Source organism: Quercus robur, chromosome 5 (assembly GCF_932294415.1).
Source record: "Quercus robur chromosome 5, dhQueRobu3.1, whole genome shotgun sequence".
In the NCBI taxonomy this organism is placed as follows: Eukaryota; Viridiplantae; Streptophyta; class Magnoliopsida; order Fagales; family Fagaceae; genus Quercus; species Quercus robur.
Genome location: NC_065538.1, coordinates 6,162,133 through 6,185,755, shown reverse-complemented (window position 1 = coordinate 6,185,755; position 23,623 = coordinate 6,162,133). Strand labels below are relative to the sequence as shown.

The 23,623-nt window shown below is 34.6% G+C and overlaps 2 protein-coding genes across 3 annotated transcripts; one reads left to right on the top strand and one right to left on the bottom strand.

Annotated features, from left to right (window-relative positions):
• Positions 1-720: 720 nt before the first annotated feature.
• LOC126724934 (protein ELF4-LIKE 4-like) lies at positions 721-2,908 on the bottom strand. 2 transcript variants are annotated; one of them, XM_050429350.1, is made up of 2 exons: positions 2,457-2,908; positions 721-1,411 (listed from the first exon to the last, which is right to left on the bottom strand). In XM_050429350.1, exon 2 carries the CDS (start codon positions 1,370-1,372, stop codon positions 1,028-1,030), a length of 345 nt encoding a protein of 114 aa, XP_050285307.1. In that variant the 5' UTR covers positions 1,373-1,411; positions 2,457-2,908; the 3' UTR covers positions 721-1,027. The 2 variants fall into 2 exon arrangements, with proteins under 2 accessions (XP_050285307.1, XP_050285308.1); XM_050429351.1 differs by lacking the exon at positions 2,457-2,908 and adding an exon at positions 1,648-1,832.
• Positions 2,909-5,810: 2,902 nt separating this feature from the next.
• On the top strand, positions 5,811-22,375 carry LOC126724932 (uncharacterized). Its single transcript, XM_050429349.1, has 17 exons — positions 5,811-6,357; positions 7,614-8,013; positions 8,114-8,185; positions 8,293-8,355; positions 8,632-8,844; positions 9,738-10,334; positions 10,452-11,207; positions 11,901-12,182; positions 12,416-12,571; positions 14,102-14,526; positions 15,057-15,498; positions 15,981-16,301; positions 18,742-19,522; positions 19,626-19,684; positions 20,296-20,766; positions 21,433-21,474; positions 21,748-22,375. Exons 1-17 carry the CDS (start codon positions 5,984-5,986, stop codon positions 21,931-21,933), a joined length of 5,640 nt encoding a protein of 1,879 aa, XP_050285306.1. The 5' UTR covers positions 5,811-5,983; the 3' UTR covers positions 21,934-22,375.
• The last annotated feature ends 1,248 nt before the right edge of the window (positions 22,376-23,623 follow it).

Below are 23,623 nucleotides of genomic sequence, written 5' to 3'. Positions count from 1 at the left end.
AGTCCCCATCAAAAGCAGATCATGGATAAGAAAACTAGTGGTGAAATATAGTTATAAATACCAAAAGTTCCAAAAACCATATTTAAGCCATTATGATAATCTAAATTTTTGTGGAAGTCATATGCTATTGGTCCAAACTTCAATTAATGACAATTAACCATTCAAAGTAAGGTTTTGTTAATCATACTTGATGGTCACTCAAAGTAGGGATGAAATTTTCCAAAGGAAAAATGATAAAGTTGTGACTACTTTTATTACAAAAGAGGCTTACAAAATGTAACAATGAAGTTAATTGGTTTAAGTTCAACAGCATATGCTATTGGTTCAAACTTCAATCAATGAAAATTAACCACTCAAAACTAAGGTTTTGCTAATCATACTTGATGATCACACAGTACGGATGATTTTTCCAAAAAGAAAAATGATTAAGCTGTTTTAGTTTTACTACAAAAGACTTACAATATGTAAAAATAAATATAACTGGTATTACTTCAACAACATAATAAATTAATTCTTGAATTGCATTTTTTATTTATTTATTAGTGAAGCATTTTTTTTAATAAACAATAATACTTATTAAAACACACATGAAAATAATAATAATAGCGTAATAATAACAGTTTTCTAAGATTTATGTAATAAAATTTGTGATATCCCTAGTATCACTTTAACAGGTTAAAACAACCGACAAGGTAAAAACCAAGTAAATGGATAAAGGAATGTAGAACTATCCAGCATTTATTATTACAGACCTCAAACTTGAAGATTTTTAATAACAGAAGCCTGTTTGATTCCCAATAAGTTACCATAGTCACACAGAATTAAAATAACAATTTTGTAAAAAAATGTTATTTCAATGGAAACTGTGAGAATTAAACAGAAGCAAAAGGCCTCAAATACATTATAACTAACATAGGAAGAGTTACACAATATCATCAAATCCTTTGCTTCTGGTACTAAAATACTCATTCTTATTCCACAATGAAAGTGTGCAGAATCTATACGAAAGAAATCTTCATTAGATCAATTACCCGGATCTAATTCTCTTCTGGCTGGCTTTTCCATTGGATTTGAAACTCCCACCTGAGTCTGCTTCTGATGAAACATCCACTGACTTGGTAACTGAGCTTGAAAGATCAGCATAGAGATCAACCACCCTTCTAATATTGTTATTAAGCTCTCTAATCAATCCCACATTTCGGCTCAAGTTATCGGGGATTTTCGATTCATGATTCTGGTTAATCTCATTGATTAGCAGCCTGTTCTGATCTAAAATGTGCTGGACTTGCCCAAAGCTCTTCTGAAATGTCTGCAAAACCTTGCCATCTACTTGTGCTGTACTTCCTATGCTTGAAAAAATATCACCATCCATTTCAATTACACTTCAATTCAATCAAAACCAGCCCCAGCCCTGCATTGGAAACACCATTAATGATGAACATAGAAGGAGGAATAAAACAAGAAATAAGCTAAAATCATTTTGAAATTTAATGAATACCCATAATTTTATTAGATTTCTAAATAATGTCCAAGGGAGAGAAAAGAACTCAAATGCAAACATGAGAGACTATGAAATCTTAACCTCTGTTTGGTTTCTTAGAAAATGCAGGAAACTAAAAAAAGTATATAAAAGTAAAAAATTCAAACCTTGCATTTTTCTAGTACCCAGAATTCCATTGAAACAAAATATCCCACCCAGCTCTGCCTAAGAGGAATTTGGCTTGTTTCATGTATATAATATGTAATTCCAGTGGAACCAACATAAACCAAACCCTCAAAATTTCTTGCCTAATTTTATTTCCTTAGTTTCTCAGCAACCAAACAGTTGGTAAGAAAAATGGAGCATAAGAGTCAACATAATATGATTGAAGTAGAAAATCCAGACACGGGCATTAGTTTGTAACGTAAAAGCAAGCCCCTTTTCCGAAAAAAAGAAAAAAGCAGACTTTTTCTGTTTGTTTTATAAAAAAAAAAAAAATAAATAAAAATCCCAAGTTGCTGATTTTGAATGGAGAAGAATCTGGATGACCACCAAGTCAATGCTAGAAGAAAAGTCTTCAGCCAAGAAAACAATTTTAAAAAAATTGATTATATTACGTTAAAATTACAACAAAATTAATAATAATAATTATTATTGCATAAATCTTCTTTTTTGCTACAGAAATGATACCCAGATGTTCAAATTGTACACTGCAAAACAAGCAATTGTTTATATATAGACAGACATTCATATTAATCACAAGTGGCAAAAAAGGAAAACAAGTGGTTTGAGAATTATCCATTAAGAAATATTAAACTAGAAAAAGCAAAACAAAACAAAAGCATTGGAAATTCAAGAAAAAAAATTTCTTTAACCCAGATAGAGAAAAAAACACAAACTCATAAACCCCACAATAAAGAATATCAAAGAAAATTCCCATAATGAAAAAGAACCAAAAAATAAAAATAAGGATTACCTTGAAAGCATGTACCATTTCAGGGGACAGAGAGTTTGAACAGAAGGAGAGAGTCAGAATTTTTCTGAGGAGAAGGTAAAAATGAGACTTTTGTGGAGAAAGTAAAATATGGGAAAGGAATCAAATCTTGGTCTGAGCAGATAGAAGAAGGAGGCCCTGAAATCATGAAGGTAACAGAGAGAGACTTGAGAGAGAGTTTGTGCAAAGATTTGATTGACAGTACTCTCTCTCTCTCTCTCTCTCTCTATCTATCTATCTCTCTGTGTGTCTTTTTGTAAGGCTGTTTAATATAAGAGAGTAAAATAGAGATATTTTTCTTTCTTTCTTAGTCTTGGTTCAGGTCCTCGTTTACTTCACACCTGCAGTACTTGCGGTTCATTCATTGTCTGGTGGTGAGGAAAGATTTGTATGTTGTGCAAGACACAGCACACAGGACATGTTTTGTTTGTGTGTGTGTTGTGTTGTGTTGTGTTGTGGATATGATTGTGATACAAAAATGGGATGGCCACGTGGGATTGTCCACTGAGATAATCCTGGCCATTCATTGGGGGGTTTGAGGACCATATTATAGGCCGTTTGATCTGAGGTTTGGCAGTGATGAGTTTTGTCCATCAAGAAATGAAACGACTGTCGTTTGTGTTGGCAATAAGTCTAGAGATAGTATCTTGTAACATGTATCATGGGGGGTGGTGACCTAGTGGTTATTGGGCCTACTCCCAAATGGTTTAAGAGTTGGATGCCCTAGATTCAAATTCCACAATGGAAAGTGCTTAAGAAAAACTTCATGCCTCAGACACAATGTTTACTAGTGTAATTGTGGGGCTTAGGAAATAGTTATGGTTCACTGGTTTCTTACTTGCATGATCAGACTTAGATGTTACTATGGTAATGCTTAGGTAAGAAAGTCATTTTAGTCTACCTTTCATACTTTTTTTTTTCCATTAAAAAAAGGTGTTTTTGTAACTTGTGGGATTTATAGACACGTGATCACAAGAACAATGCTATAGGCACAATAAATTTCACAATAGTTGAGTTAACAAATTTATATTGATTTTTATTTGAATTCACCATTGATATCACTTTTTTATTTACTACTTACAATTTATCACATTAACGAGTGTGAAAATTTTTGCCAAATTTTTGTGTGTCTATAAACTTTCTCATGATCCCATTAACTATGGAATATCGCTTTGTAAACAATTATGTATGATATAATTCTCCACAAGTCTAATGATATGAATTTCTTTATGATCATTGCCGTAATTTGTTAATAATGAAAATGATGTTTCTACTATCATAATTTGCTTCTTTTCTTATGTTAGATGTTATGTGAGGAATGAGAATGACTGAACACAAAATGAACAACAACTATCACTTTATTTTAAACTAAGAGAAGTATTATTTAGCTACAAAGATCATTAATAACTAACTAACTATTATTTTTATTTGATTTTTGGTAATTTAGGATTTCAATCAAGCAAACATCATTTTGTTTTTTTGTTGATACAGCAAACATCATTTTAGATTCTATCATAACAATGACCCATCCTATCTATGTTCAAAGTTAAAAATATATATTTCTGAAGAAAAAAAAAGGATAAAAAATTTGATTGGTCCAAGTTTTAAATCGCACAAATCAATGTCAAATTTCTTGTGATTTAACTAGCACTTCTTGATGTTTCTAACAAAAACATCAACTATTGATGTAAAAAAATTAAAAAAAGAGCACAAAATCTTGTTATAGTTTGGCACATATCCACTTAACTCGTTAGTGCATCAGTACATGTTTGCTTCCTTGAAGGCTGAAGCAGTGTTTCATCCTTGGATGAGGTGTGTGATTCAAAAGTTTCCTGAAGTCAACAATCTCCGAAGATATATACCACCATTAGTTTTGTAGAATAATATGAGTTGCTATCAATGGATTTAAATTAACCTTGACTGACTATATGAATTGAAGAAATAAAAAATATGTCATTGGATCTTGAGTTGACAATGGACATGATGTTACTAAATCGGCCTTGACATTAAACAAAACAATACTCGTTTTTCTAATATGTCCTGAACCTTAAACAAAAGCAATGGCCAATTGCGTTCACTCAGAAAAACATATTTTTCCAAGTCAATTGGAAACATATTTTTCCAACAATTGCCATTCAATAAGAAGCTTAATTGGTGTTTTTTTGTTTTTTTTTTTTTTCCTTGAGGAACAATGCAATTACCTTATGGTTTGATGAAGGAAGCAATTTTTTTCTTTTAGCTGAATAAGTCGTATTTGTTGCTTGAAAGATGGGGACAGAGCAAATAGCCCTCCCTACAAGCTAAGAGTGCAGATATTCATATGACATATGCAATTGAAGAGAAAACATGCACAATCTTTCTTAAATTATGTCCATAGGTCTTCATATCATTACTCCAAGCTAAAAGCAGAAAATCATTACAATTATTGTTTAATAATCAAGTGATATCTCCTCCCCAAGAAAACACCCTTGATATTGCATTCCTTTAGAATCGGTGCAAGCTTGATATCTTTCAGATCTCTTATTCAACCATCAGAAATTTTATTAATTGAGCTAAACTTGCATTCCATTAATTATAGGATTTATAATATAATATATTTTGGACAAAATTTAGGTACAGTACTTAGGTGTTATTCCTTATGTTCCTCTATTAAAATTAAGTCAAGTGACTTTTTTCTCATGAGATAGAACTATATTTTTAGTTAAGTATTATCACGTGACTGAATTTTAAAAAAGGAACTTAAGGAACAAGGTTTTGCCCGTATACTTTTCTTGAAAAAAAATATGAATAATGCAGAATTTTGATAAAATGTCCCAAAATTCTGAAAAAAAATATGGGTTTTAATTTATAAAATAAAATCCCTAGTAGAACGGTAGAACCTAAACAACAAAACAAAAGGATCTCAAAGCTTGAGATCATTATACGGTATAGGCCTAATTTCCTTCTTTTGTGCGATAATAGGCCTTTCTTTGGGGGACTTTTTAGGAGAGTTGGAAGTCTTCTCTCACTCAGCATTTACAGTAAACCTTTTTTTGGACCTTTTGACACAAGGCGTGGCCTAGAGCCCAATTTGCCTGAGCCACACCAACCCAAACCCAAACACCAATGATTCACAGTTTTTTTTTTTTTTCAAGACTTGTACAGTACAGTATTTAAGTACGGTTGCTTATGTTTACCTCTTAAAATTCTGAAATTCTGTCATATGTATTTTCAGTCATGAGATAGAAATTTCTTTTTTCACGTGGATCAATATTAAATGAAAATTTTAAGAAACAGTAACTAAAATATTTACCAAATTTTGTCATTTTTATTTTTATTTTTTGTTTTTGTTTATGTGCCTTTGTTTTGGAAGAAGTTAGAAATACACGGTTTTATTTCTGCCAAATCCTTCGCTACTCGTCCCGCCATTAACACCACACCACACCATCATCAACCTCAATTATTTCATTGAATCAATGAAATAAAAAAACACTCTCTTTTCTCCTACATGTTCTCTCTATTTATTTTCAATGGACTCAATCCTCAACTCAGCCCTTGAAGAAATCTGTTCACAGGGCCAAAACGGTGTCACTCTCCCGACCCTTTACACCAAGCTCAGCCCTCTACTCTCTTCCTTCAACCTTGATCTCTCACCAGGAGTGAAAAAAGCCATCTGGGTCAGGCTCTTAAGCGTTCCAACCCTCCAATTCCAGGCTCACAATGTCTCGTACTCTCCCTCTGACCCTTCAATTCAGTCTTTTGAAGATGCCCAGAAGCTGAATTTGAAGGTTTTTGCTAAAGAGCACTTGAGGGACAACTTTGTTGGGCTCTACAATGTCCAATCCGCCAATGCCAACATGTCTTCACCACAAAGGCGTGCCCTTGAACGACTTGCTATTGCTAGGTATGGTTTAGTTTAGCTGTAAAGTTTTTTTGGTTTTTATGTGGTTAAAGTTGTGGTTTTTGTTGAATATGTGATTGAATGTGAAGTGGGTGTTTTTGAGTGTAGCTCAATTCAGATGATATGTGTGTGTGTGTGTGTGTGTGTGTGTTTATATGAACTGGGTATTTTTCCTTTTTCTTTAGTAATGGAGTTATGGGGTGGAAATATAGTGTGGGTTCTGGTGACAATTTTGTGTGAAAATTTTAAATTTTCAGGATGCAAATTCTAAAATTTATATGAATTGGGTGTTTTTGAATGTAGCTCAATTAGATGGTGTGTCTGTGTGTTTTTATATTAAATGGATACTTTTTTGATGTGTTAATGGACTTATGGGGAAGTTAGTTTTTGTAGTCTACTTAAGCCATAAAGTTCTTGTTTTTATGTGGTTTTATTGAATATGTGATTGAATGTGAAGTGGGTGTTTTTGAGTGTAGCTCAATTCAGATGATATGTGTGTGTGTGTTTATATGAACTGGGTATTTTTTTCCTTTTTCTTTAGTAATGGAGTTGTGGGGTGGAAATATAGTGTGGTTCTGGTGAAAATTTTATATTTTTAGGATGCAAATGCTAAAATTTCTATGAATTGGGTGTTTTTGAATGTAGCTCAATTAGATGGGGTGTCTGTGTGTTTTTTAATAAATGGGTATTTTTTTTTATGTGTTAATGGACTTATGGGGAAGTTAGTTTTTGTGGTCTAGTTAAGCCATAAAGTTTTTGTTTTTATGTGGTTTTATTGAATATGTGCTTGAATGTGAAGTCGGTTTTTTTGAGTGCAGCTCAATTAGATGGTGTGTGTGTGTGTGTGTTTGTTTTATAATGAATGGGTAATTTTTTGATGTGTTAATGGTCTATGAGGAAGTTATTTTTTGTGTAATGGTGTGGTTCTGGTGGCAATTAATTTTTTTTTTAAGCTTTAAATGCCAAAATTTCTTCCACAAAATAGCACCTTTGGATTCTTTCAATCTTCATTTTATGATATATTTGAACTAGTTGAAGTAGGGCCAAAAGTCCCTGTGTACCTGTGTTTCTCTCAAAAGTGGAAGCTTTGAAGCAATTGCAATTGACTTTGATGATTGTGTGTTTACAATGAAATGTCTATATTTTGCTGTGCTAATTGACTTAGTTGATTTTTATAATTGTTTTATTAAAATGAGAGAACAATGTAGGTTGGTTACTTAGGATGATGAATGATTATTAAACACATTGGGTACTTGCAGAACAAATGGGATTACACAAAATCAACTTGGCAAGGAATTTGGCATTGAAGGGAAGAATTTGTTTTATATAGTGAGGAACCTTGAATGTCAAGGACTGATTGTGAGGCAGTCTGCGGTTGTAAGAACAAAAGAAGCTTCCAATGAAGGGGATCTGAAAAACAGTCCATGTGTGATCACCAATATAATGTACTTGTATCGCTATGCAAAACAATTGGGCTCCCAACAAAAAATTGAGATTACCAAGGAAGAACAGACCATAGAGAGTATAGGGAATGCAGATGAAAATGATACAAGTGGTGGTGGTTTTTATGGAAAATGTGTAAAAGAGGATGTACATGTGAGGGATTATGTACCGGCAATGAAAGCTGTATGTGATAAACTGGAAGCAGCCACTGACAAGGTGAATTTTATTCACATGATTGATCTCTCCAATTACTTAATTTACTTTATAGTTTCTATTGCATATGCTGATATTCTTTCATTCTATTCTTCTATTGAAGGTTCTTGTTGTATCAGATATAAAAAAGGAGCTTGGTTATTGTGGTCCTTCAGGGCATAAAGATTGGAGAAGAGTAAATTTTAGCTAAACTTTTTATCTATTATTTGGATTAGCTATTTTTACTTGTTTGTTACCTGTGATTGTTTTGACCATATAGTTCCCTGCACAATGTGTTGCCAGATTTGCGACAAGTTGAAAGATGCACATATTGTGGAGCAGTTTGATGCTAAAGTGAATGGGAAGGTAGGCTTAAAAAATCTCTTTATGTATATCGTATCTATATGATTGCTTGTTCAGATATTGTATTCCCTTGAATTTAAATTGCATTTTCCCCCTTTCAAACCTATCTCTACTATTAGTTTTTGCACCCTTTTCTGAATATAATTTTTTGTGCTCTTTTTTATTTTGTTAGGGTTATTATTGTTTTGATGTGCAAAATCTGCCTTTTTTGCTCAGAGGAGTTTGGAATGTATACATTCTTAGGTTTGATCATGATCATTAAGATTTTTTTTTTGTCAGGTTGAGGCTTGCTTGCGTTTGGTGAAAACATTTTCTCCAAAGCAGTTTGGACCAAATACTCATGGATGTGGAGATGATGATTTTGAGGAAGAACAGCAGGTGAAATTTGGAAAGCAACGTCAAATCACTGAGCAACTTGTAGAGCTTCCCATTGAGCATCAAATTTATGACATGATTGATGCAGCTGGATCGGAGGGCTTGACTGTGATGGAGGTGTGCTTATTAATTTATGTCTTCACATGTTTCATATTGATGTTGCTCCTATAGTTTATTTTACTCTTCTTTTTGCTAATATTTCCTCAAGGTTTTTTAACATTGATACCCTTGAAGGGGTTGCACAATCGGCTGGGGACCAAGCTTCATGAAGCAGAGGTCAATAGTTAGAATTTCCTCTACCCCTCCTCTTGGGACCAGAACTTACTTATCAAAACGATTTTTTTAAAAAAAAAGTTATTTAACACTCCTATGCATGTCTACCACTCTCCCCCAATTACATTGGTCTCATGCTTTGGTTTAATCAATAAGTACCTCAAGTTTAAAAGATTTTTAATCCCACCCTATGACATCTTAGGTCTTATAAGAAGAGAATATAATATTAGGACCTTGATATAATATTTCACAAGTGTTCCAACAAGTACATGTTACTTGTTTGCTAAAAGGTTTTATAGAGGATTCCTGAAATAAAGTGCTTATGCCATATTTGCTATGGTACATGGAAACAGTTTCTTCTGTAGTGGTTACTGATATTGTAGGACTTTGTGACCTAGGTTTGGGGACCCAATGAATACAATTATACAACACCTAGACACTCACACAAATCCAACATGCATGCTTTAGTGGTCTTATGGGCCACACTCCCATTAATTTAGTTATTCCTGTTTTGTCCAGCAATGTGAAACTTAAATGCCTGTTTGCCAGTTACCAATAGAGCATGAGTTTGGTTGGATTTTCTGTAAAATAATTCTGTTGTGGTACATATACAATTATAGATATCCACTTCAATGGTCCTTTTTCTAGAGCTTGCTTTGTGTGATATATCCCTTCAAATACATAAATGTTGCATTTCAACCACTAATTTTCTTGCATATTCGTCTTTGCTAAAATAGGTCTGCAAGAGGCTTGGGATTGACAACAAAAAGAACTATAACCGACTAGTTAATATGTTCTCTAGATTTGGAATGAATCTGCAGGCAGAAAACCATAAAAAATGTATGATATATCGCGTTTGGACACCTGGGAATTTTGGTCCTGAATCTGCTAATGCATTTCTGAGTAAATCAAAAGATGTTCTTGATGAAAATAAATTCTCCAACATACATGTTGGCAATTTAGATGCTTCTAAGGGATCAGCTCTAATCTGTTCAGAGCATGATCCATCAACTTCAGAAGGTGATGTTGCTAGTCCTGGAAAGATCATAAATCGACAAATTGATACTGAACTTTCTCATGGGTCGCCTGGGGATGGTGATTCTAACCATATGCTCATCTGTCCTAGCAACCCACTCTTTGAGCCAAGAGATACAGTTTCTGGTGCAGAACTTAATATAGTGAGTACAGAGTTGGAAACAAATGTTGATTCATCAGAAACACCACCTCCTGCTGCCTTGAAGCCACTTACTTCTGGATCATTTCAGAGGTATCCATGCCTGCCTTTGACTGCAGATAGCGCTCGAAGGGAGCAAAGAATACTTGAACGGTTACAGGTGTTTTTCACCATCCATTTCTGAATGGTTTCTTTTCACAAGGGGGGAGGGGGGGATTTTTTATTTACTGTTCTGTAGTTCAATAACTATAACTAATGTGCCAATCCTCTTGTTCAGGAGGAGAAATTCATTCTGAGAGGTGAGCTGTTTAAGTGGCTGGTGAGTCTTGAGAAGGATAAGTCCACAACTGCTGACAGGAAGACCATTGACCGAATTCTTAATAAACTTCAGCAGCAAGGGCATTGCAAATGCATGCTCATCAATTCTCCTGTTATCACAAATTTTGGCCGTAGCCGCATCACCCAGGTGGTTCTGCACCCATCTATTCAAAGTTTATCTCCTGAGCTACTTGCTGAAATTCATGATAGACATAGGTCTTTTGAAATGCAAAGTCGCGGCCAGGGTTCATCTCGGGTGAAAAATGATGGATTAGTTCCTGAATTGAAGAGCGTTCAGAGGATTCAGAACCATGTAGGTTCTGATGTCCGAGCTGTTAGATCAGAATCCATGCGTGCTAATGGATTTGTCTTGGCTAAAATGGTTCGCGCAAAGCTGCTGCATTGCTTTCTGTGGGATTACCTGTTTAGTGCAGCTGGTTCTAATGATGCTTTATCATCTGGAAAGCATGTCTATGAAATGAGTAGCTTGCAGACTAATAGCAAATTGTTTTCTCTAGAAGCGGCAATTAAGGCCATGCCAGTTGAGCTGTTCTTACAAGTTGTGGGGACCACTCAAAAGTTTGATGATATGATTGAGAAGTGTAAGAGGGGATTGCTTCTCTCTGATATTCCTGCCGAGGAGTACAAGCAACTAATGGATACTCATGCTACTGGAAGGATTTCATTGGTTATTGACATTTTACAACGGTTGAAGGTATAATTACTTGGTCATGTTTAAAATACTTTCTTCATGTTAGTGTTATCCATCCTTTCAAATATCTATTTAAACTGAACCACCATTGTATACTTAATTTTGAAGGTCATGCTGTAGAAATTAAACTATGGGGGTGTGGTCACAGCCCATCATGCAACTGACATATCAATAAGTGCATTCTTAGATTGGGGAAAGTAATATTGTTTTTCTTTCACATCAGTGGCCTTTATTATTGCAGTTTGGAAGCTTCATTTGATTGGGACTTCGCCATTTTTTGTTTTTATAAGAGAAGGATATTGCAAGCTGCTCTTAAGACATTTTGACATAAAATAATTTATTTGACTGTGTTTAATCATTAGATTTATCAGCCATAGAAGGACATTATAGTTTGACATTGTTTACTATAGTATTATACTAATCATCTGTGTACTTATGCTTTGGAGCTATAAAGAGATGCAATGCTGATTAAGGGAGATGCAAATACATATATGAGTGTATATGAGTGTATATGGTTTTGAACCCGATCAAATATTAACTCTTAGTCTGGTTTATTCAGATTATGACCATTCTATTGACAGCTCTAGCTGCAGAAATGTCATTTTGGATTCGGGTGTTCTTTTAAAACAATTATATTATGCTCTTATAACATTGAATATTGATGTTTTTTGCCTAATAGCTTATTCGTTGATGCAGCTGATTCGGATGATAACTGATGGACATTTAAAAGGAGTTGAGGTACCACATGTCACTTATACACATGCAATGGAGCTTAAGCCTTACATTGAGGAACCACTCTCAAAATATGCTACATCTTTAAGTTTTATAGATCTTGATCTTCGCCCACGAATGAGACATGACTTTATCCTGTCAAGTAAAGCCACTGTTAATGAGTATTGGCAAACTTTGGAGTATTGCTATGCTGCTGCTGATCCAAGATCTGCTTTGCTTGCATTCCCTGGATCTGCTGTTCATGAGGTATGCACTTGGGGTAATGTTTTCTAAGTTTTTCCACTTGGAATGATTTCAAATTCATTCACCACAAACTTAAATATTCATGCTATCATTTCTGAGCTAAAATATGCACATTACTAGTTTAATCATATATATCCTTCGATTTGTGCAGTCAGCTTCTGTTTTTAATCTTTAGGATTGCCAGGTATATGAAGTACCCGTCAAAAAGACTACTGGTTAAACCTTATCTTTTACAGGTTTTCCTATTCCGGTCATGGGCCTCAGTCCGGGTTATGACAGCTGATCAGCGTGCAGAGCTCTTAAATCGTGTGGTGCAGGATGATATAAGTGAAAAAATTTCATATAAAGATTGTGAGAAGATTGCAAAGGAACTTAATCTGACCTTAGAGCAGGTTAGATTGTCTTCTTGTTTGCTCACATGATTCCATATTTTCTCTTTTTACCTTTATGGCAAATTGACATAATACCATTAGGCAGATCCTTGTTACTCCCCCCCCCCAAAAAAAAGAAAAAAAGAAAAAGAAAAGAAAAGGCAGATCATATGTACATCAGGCTATTTAATAGGTTGATGTACTCTTATTTTACAATAACTGAAATATCCTGAATTCCAAAAGTCATGTAATTTGTTCATAATGGAGTTATTTGGTCTGTTTTATTTTAAGTGAATGCCCATGTTTCCATTGAATCTGCTCCTTAATTTATCTTCCAAAATCTAAAATAAGATGGAAGAAGGGACTATCAACTATGAGAAAGTACAAGATGAGGTTATTTGATTTCAAAGCATAACTCTTTTTCCTTTTTCTTTTTTAATCTTTTTAAAATGTTTATATATATTTATAAAAGCTTGAAACGATTTATGTCATCAATATAAGATTTTGACAAGAGACCTATCTCCATCCCTTTGAACGCACTACCTATTTTGCTTAATTAATTGAAATCAAATGTGGCCTTACCTATCATTTTGATGAAATTTTTTTAATTTAATTTATATCTATAATATTGTGGGTTCTATTTAGCTCAATTGGTGAAGTCTTATGTTGTCAAATAAGTGAACCCGAGTCTAATCCTATTTACATGAACAAAATAAAGAACTAATTGGTGCCTTGGCCTGACAATAAAGAGCAATTATCATTTATTATGGAGTGAACGCTATTGGTTTCAAATCCTATCCTATCTATCCCTTTTTAAAAATTAAAAAGCATCTTCAAGAGGAGACTTTAATGGAATCACATCTGCTTGGAACTTGGATTTAAAATAAAGAAATAATTTTTTTTTTCTTTGAGCACTTATTAGGTAGTTTATATGTTTTGAACAGATCCAGTGGCTTTTGATTCTTTTGAGGTGATACATCTTTATCTATCTATCTGTTTTTTTTATTTTTTTTTTTATAAGATTTTATCTATCTATCCGTAAAGTTTTAGGATAGTACATTTGCTTGAATTATCAATTTCTTTCCTGTTCTTGCCTAGTAGACCTTTTTTTGATAAGTAAATAGAACAGTAGAACTATTTACAAAATAAATATATAAACAAATGACTCTGTGGTTTGTACAAGCAAAAGACCAAAGAAAAAGTAGAGTGATGACCATAATACTAACCAGTAAATAGGACCAGAATGAATTTTTTTTTTTTTTAATAATTAATTTCTATTCATTTGTTTGTATTTATTTTTGCACTTCTTTTGTCGATTTACTCAATGGTGTTTCTTGTTCGCCCTCTTTTAAATATGATGCGCAGTTCTCTTTGAATATCACTTGCAGGTGTTTTGTGTGTATTATGATAGCCGCCAACGATATTTGCTTATATTTACTTTTGCACTTTGTTCCTTTACTCAATGATGTTTCAAGACCAATATTTGTTGTGTTTTTGGTTGGCATTTGTTTAAATATGATGCCTATTTGTCTCTTTGGATACCACTTGCAGGTGCTTCGTGTGTATTATGATAAGCGCCAACAACGACTTAATAGATTTCAGGGTAAAGGGGATGAGTCCCAACCAGTAAGAAGGAAACGCAATTCATCTTCTTGGAGAGGGGAAAGATCTCCAGTAGCGAGGTCAACAAAGCATGCTAGAGTTGACGCAGAAACTGGACAGTTGGACAAGCAGAGATTTGATGGATTGCCTGATACTGTTAACCAATGTATGGGAGAAAAAGATCTTTTGGTCACTTATCCAGGAGAGCATAACATTCATTTGCAAACAATTCAGGAGGATGATCATCTCGAAAGTGAGGAGGAGCCAGGACAAAGTGAAGATGAGGAGTGCTATTCCTTTATTAGTCAGTGTGCTGTTTCAAAGATGAATCCAACTCGTCAAAGAAGGTTTTCATGGACAGATGAAGCTGACAGGTAAAGAAATTTGAATATACAAAGTATTATTTGTTGGCTATAAGAACAATCTCCTGAAAAGAATCTGGGAAATGTCAAAGTTTATCCTAGAAGGAAGCTTTAAAAAAGCTACAATTAAAAGAATCTGGGAAAAAGCATAGCAGTATGGTCAATCGTATTAGAAAGGCATGGGGATTATTGAATCTCATGTAGAAAATTTCATGCTAAGTTGACCCAGTGCTATTGTTACTGAGAAGATAAAGAACATGATACTTATCTAAATTAAATTTGTCAATTGTAATTTTTTAATATTCTTTGCGTTCATCATCGAGAACATGAAGTAATCTGCTCTTTCAATAAAATATTATTAGTTATAAAAAATTAAAGAAAAAATAAATTTGTCAAAATTACCTGACGTGCAGAATTCATAATGCTTTGGTTGGGTCTATTGTTTATTTGATTTATGTGATGATAGAATTATATTCTTACCTAAGTGGTATTGTTTTTTTTTTTTTCTGTGTAATTCTCCTAAATCAGTATCTTCCTTTTAGGCAATTGGTGATCCAATATGTAAGACACCGTGTAGTTCGTGGGGCAAAATATCATCGCACAGATTGGTCTTCGCTTCCTGACCTTCCAGCACCTCCAGTTACCTGTAAGAGAAGAATGGCATTGCTGAACAGGAACAGAATATTTAGAAAAGCTGTAATGAGGCTCTGTAATGTGCTTGGTGCGCGGTACGCTAAACACCTGGAGAAAACCCAGAACAGGTTACCAAAGAAAGATGCTCGTGGAATGCTTGTGCAAAGTTTATCAGTGGAAGGTCTTGAGAGGAATTTTTCCAATGTTGATGAACATACTCAAGAGACAGGTCTTGAGGAAAAACCGTGGTATGATTTTGATGATGAAAGTCTAAAGGCAGACCTTGATGAGGTTATGTGGTACAAGAGGATGGGTAAACTGGAGGCCTCCAGAAGAGTTGAATCTGCAAATGTAATGCTCCCAAAATTTTCTTTTTCTTTTATTTATCTTACATGTTAATTACTTCCAAAATCTCTCATTTGAGAGATCAGCCTCATACTTGGATTGCACTGCCTTTGGAGCTTCCTCTTAGAATTATTATGTAAAAAAAAAGAGACAAGATTCAGCATGAGCTGACACATTTAGTTAGCTCTAATGTTTGGTCAATGTGATTGAATAAATCAATCTGGTTGTTCTCTGTGCGAGTGTTATCCATTTTAGCTCCAGTAAATTCTAGGGCTAAGAGGAGCCTTTTCATTAACTGAGCTTCACCATAATGTGTGTAGCATTGATGTCCACGTGACTACTGCATATCATCTGCCCTTTTCTGAACTCTCCCCTAGGCTGTGGGTCCCCTTGCTGAGCATATATTTCAATATCTGCTTCATCCTTATAGTCATGCTTTTGAGTACTTTTTTAAGCTGGCAGGCAATAATATATATTTTTGTTTGCAGGACTCTCAGGACTCTGAATTGGTTGCATCAAACAGTTCTTGTCAGGATGTTGAGAACAATGGTCTACAAAAAATAACTGCCAAAAAATCACGTCGCCGCCTTAATCAGAAGTTTATTAAGCTTTTGAATGAAGGGGTCAATGTTAGTAGACAAGTATATGAGTCATTGGCTGTTTCCAATGCTGTAGAGCTATTTAAGCTTGTCTTTTTAAGTACCTCAACAGCAGCAGAGGTGCCAAATCTGCTGGCAGAAATTTTACGGCGTTACTCACAGCATGATCTTTTTGCAGCTTTTAACTTCCTTAGAGAGAATAAAATCATGGTAAGTTATGTTTTTCTAGTTCTTTGATTCCATGCATTCTATGTTAATGGTGCAAGTGGATTGAGGTCTTTAGAGTGGTAAATTGCTAAGTCAATGTTGTGGTACTAGGGAGATAAGGATGCAGTGCCTCACCCTCCTTCAAACCATATACTTAATTAAACCCATGTTCTTTTGGGTCTTCTTCTTATCCTTGCAGCTCATTCAAATATTATCAAGCACTCCTGCTTGCCTTGGTGAGGTACCACATCATTCAAAAAAACACTCCTGCTTGCTGGTTCTGTTGTTGGTCTCTTTTGTACATTATGGAATAACCTAGTTGATTTTTCCCTCACCTTGCCTTCTATTTGTGTCACCTCATCTAGCTTCTTGGAAATGCTTTCATACTATTCTATCTCTTGTATTGATTTCAATCCATTTGATATCCTCATTTTGGCTATAATAAGTGCAGTAGCTGAAGCACTATGTCTGTTTTATATATGGTTTAAACTAAGATTCATTCCATCTGCATAGTTATAAAAACCATACTGTAATTGAATGGACCAAGGGAGTTGTTTACCATTTCAACCATTGGGTACTAGTGAACTGCTGTTTTGTAAGCATATATTTTTTGTTGGGTGTAAATAAAGCATGATTTAAAAAAAAAAAAACATAGACATGTGTACCAGCCTGTTGCTACTAACCTTGCACTTATTGCTTTAAGTCACAAGTTCAAGTTTTTTCAAGAAATTAATTTTTTGACCATGTTTTACCTCCTCACTTGTGCCTCAATCATACCTAATGTCAAACCTACCTCTTCAATTAGGTTGGCCTAGATTTGACTGAAAAGTGTAGATATAGTCTTTAAGAATATCTAACTGAAGGTGTCTGGTTCAGGGTTCAGCTGGTTCGATTGCCAGGTTAGACCAGTTCCTGTAAGTATGAGAATGTGATATCAATTTGCTAGGGTTTGGCAGATATCAATCACAGTTGCATTGTTGCATTCCTGATTTCTGAATATGACTCGGAGTTGGAGCACCTTGTTGGGTTCAACTCTCACAGTGTCAAGCCGACTTGCTCTAGCTCATATGGAAACTCCTCCCTCCCTAAGAAAAGGGTGAAGGGTGTGTTGTGAGTTTAAGAGCTGTACATATAACTTACCAATAAAAACCAATGAGCTTTGGTTAAAATGGCACTTTCTTCTTCCATAAGAATGGATAGAGGATGAGATTGTGTGTTCAAAATCCACTAGGTGTGTAACTTATCATTAAAAATTTGGCCAATAAAAAGAGTCCCAATCAGTTTCAGTACCATTTGTGATTGACTTTTAGCAAACCTGCATATATGACATAATATTGGGGTGTAAACTCAGTGTAGTGTTAGACAAAGTCTGGCTTTTAAAGAGGTATAATATGGTTGCTTCCTAATCTTCAGTGGCTGTCGCACCATCAACTTAGTCAATTTCAACTGTGCTTCCCTATTGATCTGCACCTTTTCACGTTAGAATCTTGCCAATCTTTAAGCATAGAGGCCTGATGGTTATATTTCCTTTATCAACATAAAACCACATTCTTAATTGGGTTTTATGCATGTTTCAATTTATTTGGCTGTTTGGTCTATTGATTTGGTATTTACTTGATCATGTAATGAGCATGTTGACTGTTGGAACCATTTGCTATGTCATCAGTTATTAGGTTGTAGGCAAACATGTTCTGGACTTTATTGAGTATCAGTTTGACAATATTTGCTGCAGTCCTGACCCCTTTTCTCAATTTTTATTGCTTACACAAGGTTTCTACTTGCAATAGAAATAGAATAGACAGATCATCATTTCAGCTCATATCTGTGAAGCTCCACAATCTTCATACTTCCCTTCAGTAAGATCTGCAGTTCTAGTCTTCAAGTAGCTTTGCCTTCTAACAAAGCTTGCTGTTGATGTCTTAAATGGTTGGTTTCGAAAGCTACAAAAAGCTTTCGATGTGTTAGAAGATAATTGGGGTCATGTTGGAATGGATTTTCCATGTGTTGTTGGTTTACTTAAGAGCAGAGTATTGCTTTGTTCTCTCTCTCTCTCTCTCACACACACACACATCAGAGACAGCATTTGAGTTCAGTACATTATTTCTTTGTTCACTTGCCTTGGGTTTAATAATTTTTGATGACGTGGAACCTCTCAATTTGAGCTTTCTATGACTATTGCCTTCTTTGTTTATTTGATGCCTTGGGTTTAATAATTCAATTTGAGATGTCTTGATCTTTGGTTATCTGATGTGTGTGTGTGTGTATAAATTATTTTTTCAAAATATTACATTCTTTGTTTTTTTAAATGAAACTCATTTGTGGTTCTGTTCATATAAACATCCTTTTCTAACAGCTTCTCTATCCCTTTTATATTTCTACTAATCTCATATATGAGCTTTCAATGAATATTGCCTTCTTATCCCAAACTTTCATGTTTTGGCAGGTTGGGGGTAACGGTACTCAACCTTTCGAACTTTCACAACATTTCTTGCATGGTGTTTCTAGGTCAAAATTTCCAACTGATACTGAAAAGAGAGCTGCTAAATTTAATAGTTGGCTCCATGAAAGAGAAAAAGATCTTATGGAGGGGGGGATAAATCTTACTGAAGATTTACAGTGTGGGGACATTTTCCATTTGTTTGCTCTAGTTTCTTCAGGTGAACTGTCCATTTCTCCGCACTTGCCAGATGAAGGAGTTGGAGAGGCTGAAGATCCAAGAAGCTTGAAACGTAAAAATGATAACAATGAATCTTGTGCTGATGATAAGGCTAAGAAACAGAAATCCTTAACGGCAAGTGAGGGAGAAATTCGCAGAGAAAAAGGTTTTCCAGGGATCATGGTATCCATACATCGTGCAACATTTTCTAGAGCCAATGTTATAGAATTGTTTAAAGATAGGACCAGCTATAATTGTGAACAACTTTTGCTTGACGGGAATGATCAATCCAACATTTCGTTTGGTCAGAGCTGTAGTTCACCTTGTGTTGACCATATGAAGGAAATTCTTAGTTCAGATGCCGTTGTGCCTATAGCCAGGAATCATGGTGAGTCACCTTGGGAAGCTATGGCAAGCTTTGCTGAATATTTGATGTCAATACCTTCTGATCAGGAAGAAGCAAATCCCATCCATCCTGAGGTTTTTGGGACTGTTTATGCTGCTATTCAGAAGGCTGGTGACCAAGGTTTGAGCATGGAAGAAGTTTCCCAATTCATTAATACGCCAGGTAGATGATGCTATTCTTAGCCTTATCATTTTCTGCTTTCAGTCCAGGAAAATGATATTCATGGGTATGTTCTACTGGATTGATAATTCTTGTTTTATTTTAGGAGAAAGGATTCCTGAACTTATCATTGACGTGCTACAAGCATTTCACCGTGCCTTAAAGGTTAGATTTTCTAAAGATTTAGCCATTGAAAATTATGAATATTGAACATTTGCTTGTGATGCACCTGCAGTGCAGTGGTACAATGCCACATGCATGGGTTGGGTGGTGAGCTCTGCCTCTTTGCATCCCCTCATATGGCATCTCCACTGTCATTATCTCATATGTGCTCTATATTCTTATTATTATTATCCTGATTAATGTTATTAGTACTGGAAGTTCATCAGAGTTAGATGCAATGCTATTAGCACTCAAAGTTCATAAGAATTCAATGCTAAAATGACATGCAAATGGTACCACGTTTTGACTCTTTGGGATTTTGAGTTTATGAGTAGAGTAATGATGGCTCTTGTTGAGTTTTGCTGAATTTGTTTCCACCACCAACCTGTGACTGAGCCTTTCGGTGGAAGAGGAAAAAAGATAATGAACATCAAAAGAATTTTGTCACGAACTTTATAGACTCTTTTTTCAAGTTTCAACCGAGTGCTAGCGTTAGCTTAGCTAGTTTGAGTCAAACCTGAAGAAGTTTAAACATGTGATTCAATACTCCAACTACATATCTGATTTATACCACGCATTATTGCCTCAAATGTGTTTTTGCTTTTTTTATGCAGGTCAATGGTTATGATTCTGTTCGTGTTGTTGATTCTCTATATCGTTCCAAGTATTTTTTGACTTCAAAGTCCAGATTTTGTGATAATGTTAAACCACCTTCATCGACCAAGTCTTTAGGAAGAAGTGATGACAGTCACTTGATTGTCCTGCCAGAAAATCATGTCATTGGTGATGCAAATTTAAAAAGAAAAACAGGCTCGAGTGTTGACAATCAGCACAAAGTGACGATTCTTAATCTACCCGAAGAGGTTACTGAGCCCTCAAATGAAAATCAAACAAGCAATTTGCTTAAAAAAACTGTTTTACCTAATGGCAAAAAAGAGGATGAAGCCTCTTTAATCTCTTCTGGTGAATTATGCATGCCAATATTGCCTTGGATTAATGGAGACGGGACTGTTAACAATATGGTTTACAAGGGAGTTCGACGCCGTGTTCTTGGAATTGTGATGCAAAATCCAGGGATATTAGAGGTACATGCCTTATTAAATTCATGCTTTTGTTTATAAATTTTTTTCATGGTTTGTAAAAACATGCTTTGCTGCCTTCTTCTAGGTCAACAGGTGGCTTTTATAAAAAGAAAAGTTTAACTGAAGGAGGTTTTTTTTTTAAGCTTTCAAATTTCAATTAGCATATGGTGGTCGAAAAACTTCTGATTTCAAAAGTATTTTTTTCACAAAGAAAGTGTTTTTGCAAGATGAATTAACTTTTGAAAGAGGTCTATAATGAAGTGGCTGAGTGGTGTCTGTTGTAGGAGGCTTCTGTGGCTCATCCGTATAGGATTTTATTTCTTTTTCTACCAGAGGGAAAAAAAAAAAAGTAATCAATTGCCCTTTGCTTCGCTTATAACTTCTGTTGATCTGCCTAGTCAATCAGCATGTGGGGCATGTTGAAATGAGTTACATGTAGTTTATCAAGGAACGGTTCTGTTTAATCTAGGGCTTAGTCAGGTTTACCACCCATATATCATTGATTTCCTGTAAAGTTGCTGTACCTCATTTTTAGTTAGAAATAGTTAGTTCCCCTATTTAGAGATTTGAACTACCTTGGTCTGACTTGTCCTGTCAAGCTTGAGCCTGCCGCTTCTTTTGGTATCTTTTGATGTTGACTTACTTTTCTTTTTCCATCTTTTTTGTTAGGATGACATTATCCGTCAGATGGTGGATATATTGAACCCCCAGGTAAGCTTTCAATACCCTATTTGTAAAGGTTTACATTGAAAATGTTAAAGTCTAGAATGCTTAAATTATCCTGACTATGCAATTAATGTTGTTTGGAAAATATTAGTCCCTTGCCAAACCAATCTACTAAATCTTTTTATAAATAATATTGTCTCCACTCTCCACATGGGGATTATCAGCTACACTAGTCATTTCATGAATTTGTTCATACATGGACTACTACCTGCTCTTTCTTTGTGAATAAATGCTAATGCAAGGTCTAAATTCTTACAGAGCTGTAGAAAATTGTTGGAGTTGATGTTTCTGGATAAACACCTCCATGTAAAGAAGATGTATCAAACCACATCCAATGCATCCCCAGGCATTCTTGGTACCCTCCTTGGAAGCAAACTCAGCATGAAAAAATTTGATATTCGCGAGCATTTCTTTGCAAATCCCATGAGTACATCCTTATTGTAGGGAACAACTTTAAGCATATTTTAAAATAGGTTTTTGGAGAGCAACTTTGCTTCCTCTTCACAAAAGTACTCAAGTTTGTGGGTCAAATGTAAAGAGTAGCATTGAATGCTGATTCTTGTATAGAGTATTCGAATGAGTGATCTTAGGATGTTCACTCTTTTTTTTGCTCCCCCTTTTTGCTAAATTAAATAGGGTAGGGGGAAGTGATCAATCTGTCGAAGACTGACTGTGCTGATGGAATGTGTGGTCTTAGGATTGTAACTCTTGAAGCTGAAAGAAGTCTTTTTTTTTTTTTTTGGTTAGCATTTTCTGTATAGTTCTTCACTTTTGTACTCCTGCTTAATGGGAATTCAATATTTAGTGTAGATAAAATGTACTCATAAACTCTTTTGTATAGTAAAATGGTTATTAATGACATGCAGATTTCAAATTAAGGGAACCAGTGAAAAGGAAAGAAATTTTATGTATTTATGTAGCTTTTGTAAAAATGAGTCAAAATACTAAAATAAATTGTGGCCACTTAAGGAGGCCAGGGAAAATGAATATTGGTTTATTTTATTTCGTCTTCACTTGCAAGATTGTGACATAGTGGGGCAAGCCATCTTGTTTCAATAACTTCAATTCGCCTCAACAGCCAAAAGCAAGAGGACAGTTTTTACACACACACACACACACAAAAAAAAAGAAAAAAAAAAGGGTATCCTGAGAGATATTGTGTCGATATTTTCTAACTTTAAACAGGCACTTTCTATATAGGAATAGTGTTTTGTAAAGAAGTCTTTTATGGCGATAATAGAGGATTTATATAATTATATGGTGATAATTGTCGCCTTAAGAACATAGTATTGCCTCCCCAACTAAATTCAGTGACATTTCTGATTTCCCATTCCCTCACTTTCACTACCACTACCTCTATGGATGGTTGTGATACGATAAACCTAGGTAAAAATGATGTTGCTTCAATCATAGTAAGTCCTGTCGGATGTTGTGAAAAAATTTGTTCCTAGCATTGCTTATTTCTCTGTCTCTCTCACTCTTCCCTATAAATTAGTATTTTTTTTATCCCAAAAAAAAAAAAAAAAAACCCATCATCATTCCCCGTTAAGCCATGGAATCCCCTTTGAGGTTTACATTATTATGCATAAATTCATTAGTTGTGTTACACTTAATCCCTTTTTGGTATTGTTTTATGTGAAAAATAAATAGTGAACTGTATCCCATTAAAAAAATATAGTGAGTTGTAGCTCTAAATATGGGACTAGTGTCACCATATGAACAATTCAATGTTTATTTCACAAATGTTTGTGTCATCACATGAGCAAACCATGGCATATTTTTCCAATGTACCTTTAACTATTTATACATTAAAGTGAAACAATACAAAATTAGGGGTTTAATGTTGCATTCCAAACTTTTTGTGTTTTACTTGAAAACCATATGAAGGGTTTTTGTATAATTTTACATTTTTGAATAAACAAAGTTTAACTCCAAACTAGATTAGAGGAATCTTTTCGTACTCACTATAAGGCGGTTCATTGAAGCATCCACGAGTATTAAATCACATGATCATTAAATTTTTCATGTAAATCACGAGACTATTATGCCATTTGTATGATAAAAAATTTTCTCACCACACATTGAAACTATTAAACAAATTTTACTTTAGATAAAGTTTAAATAACTATATTGA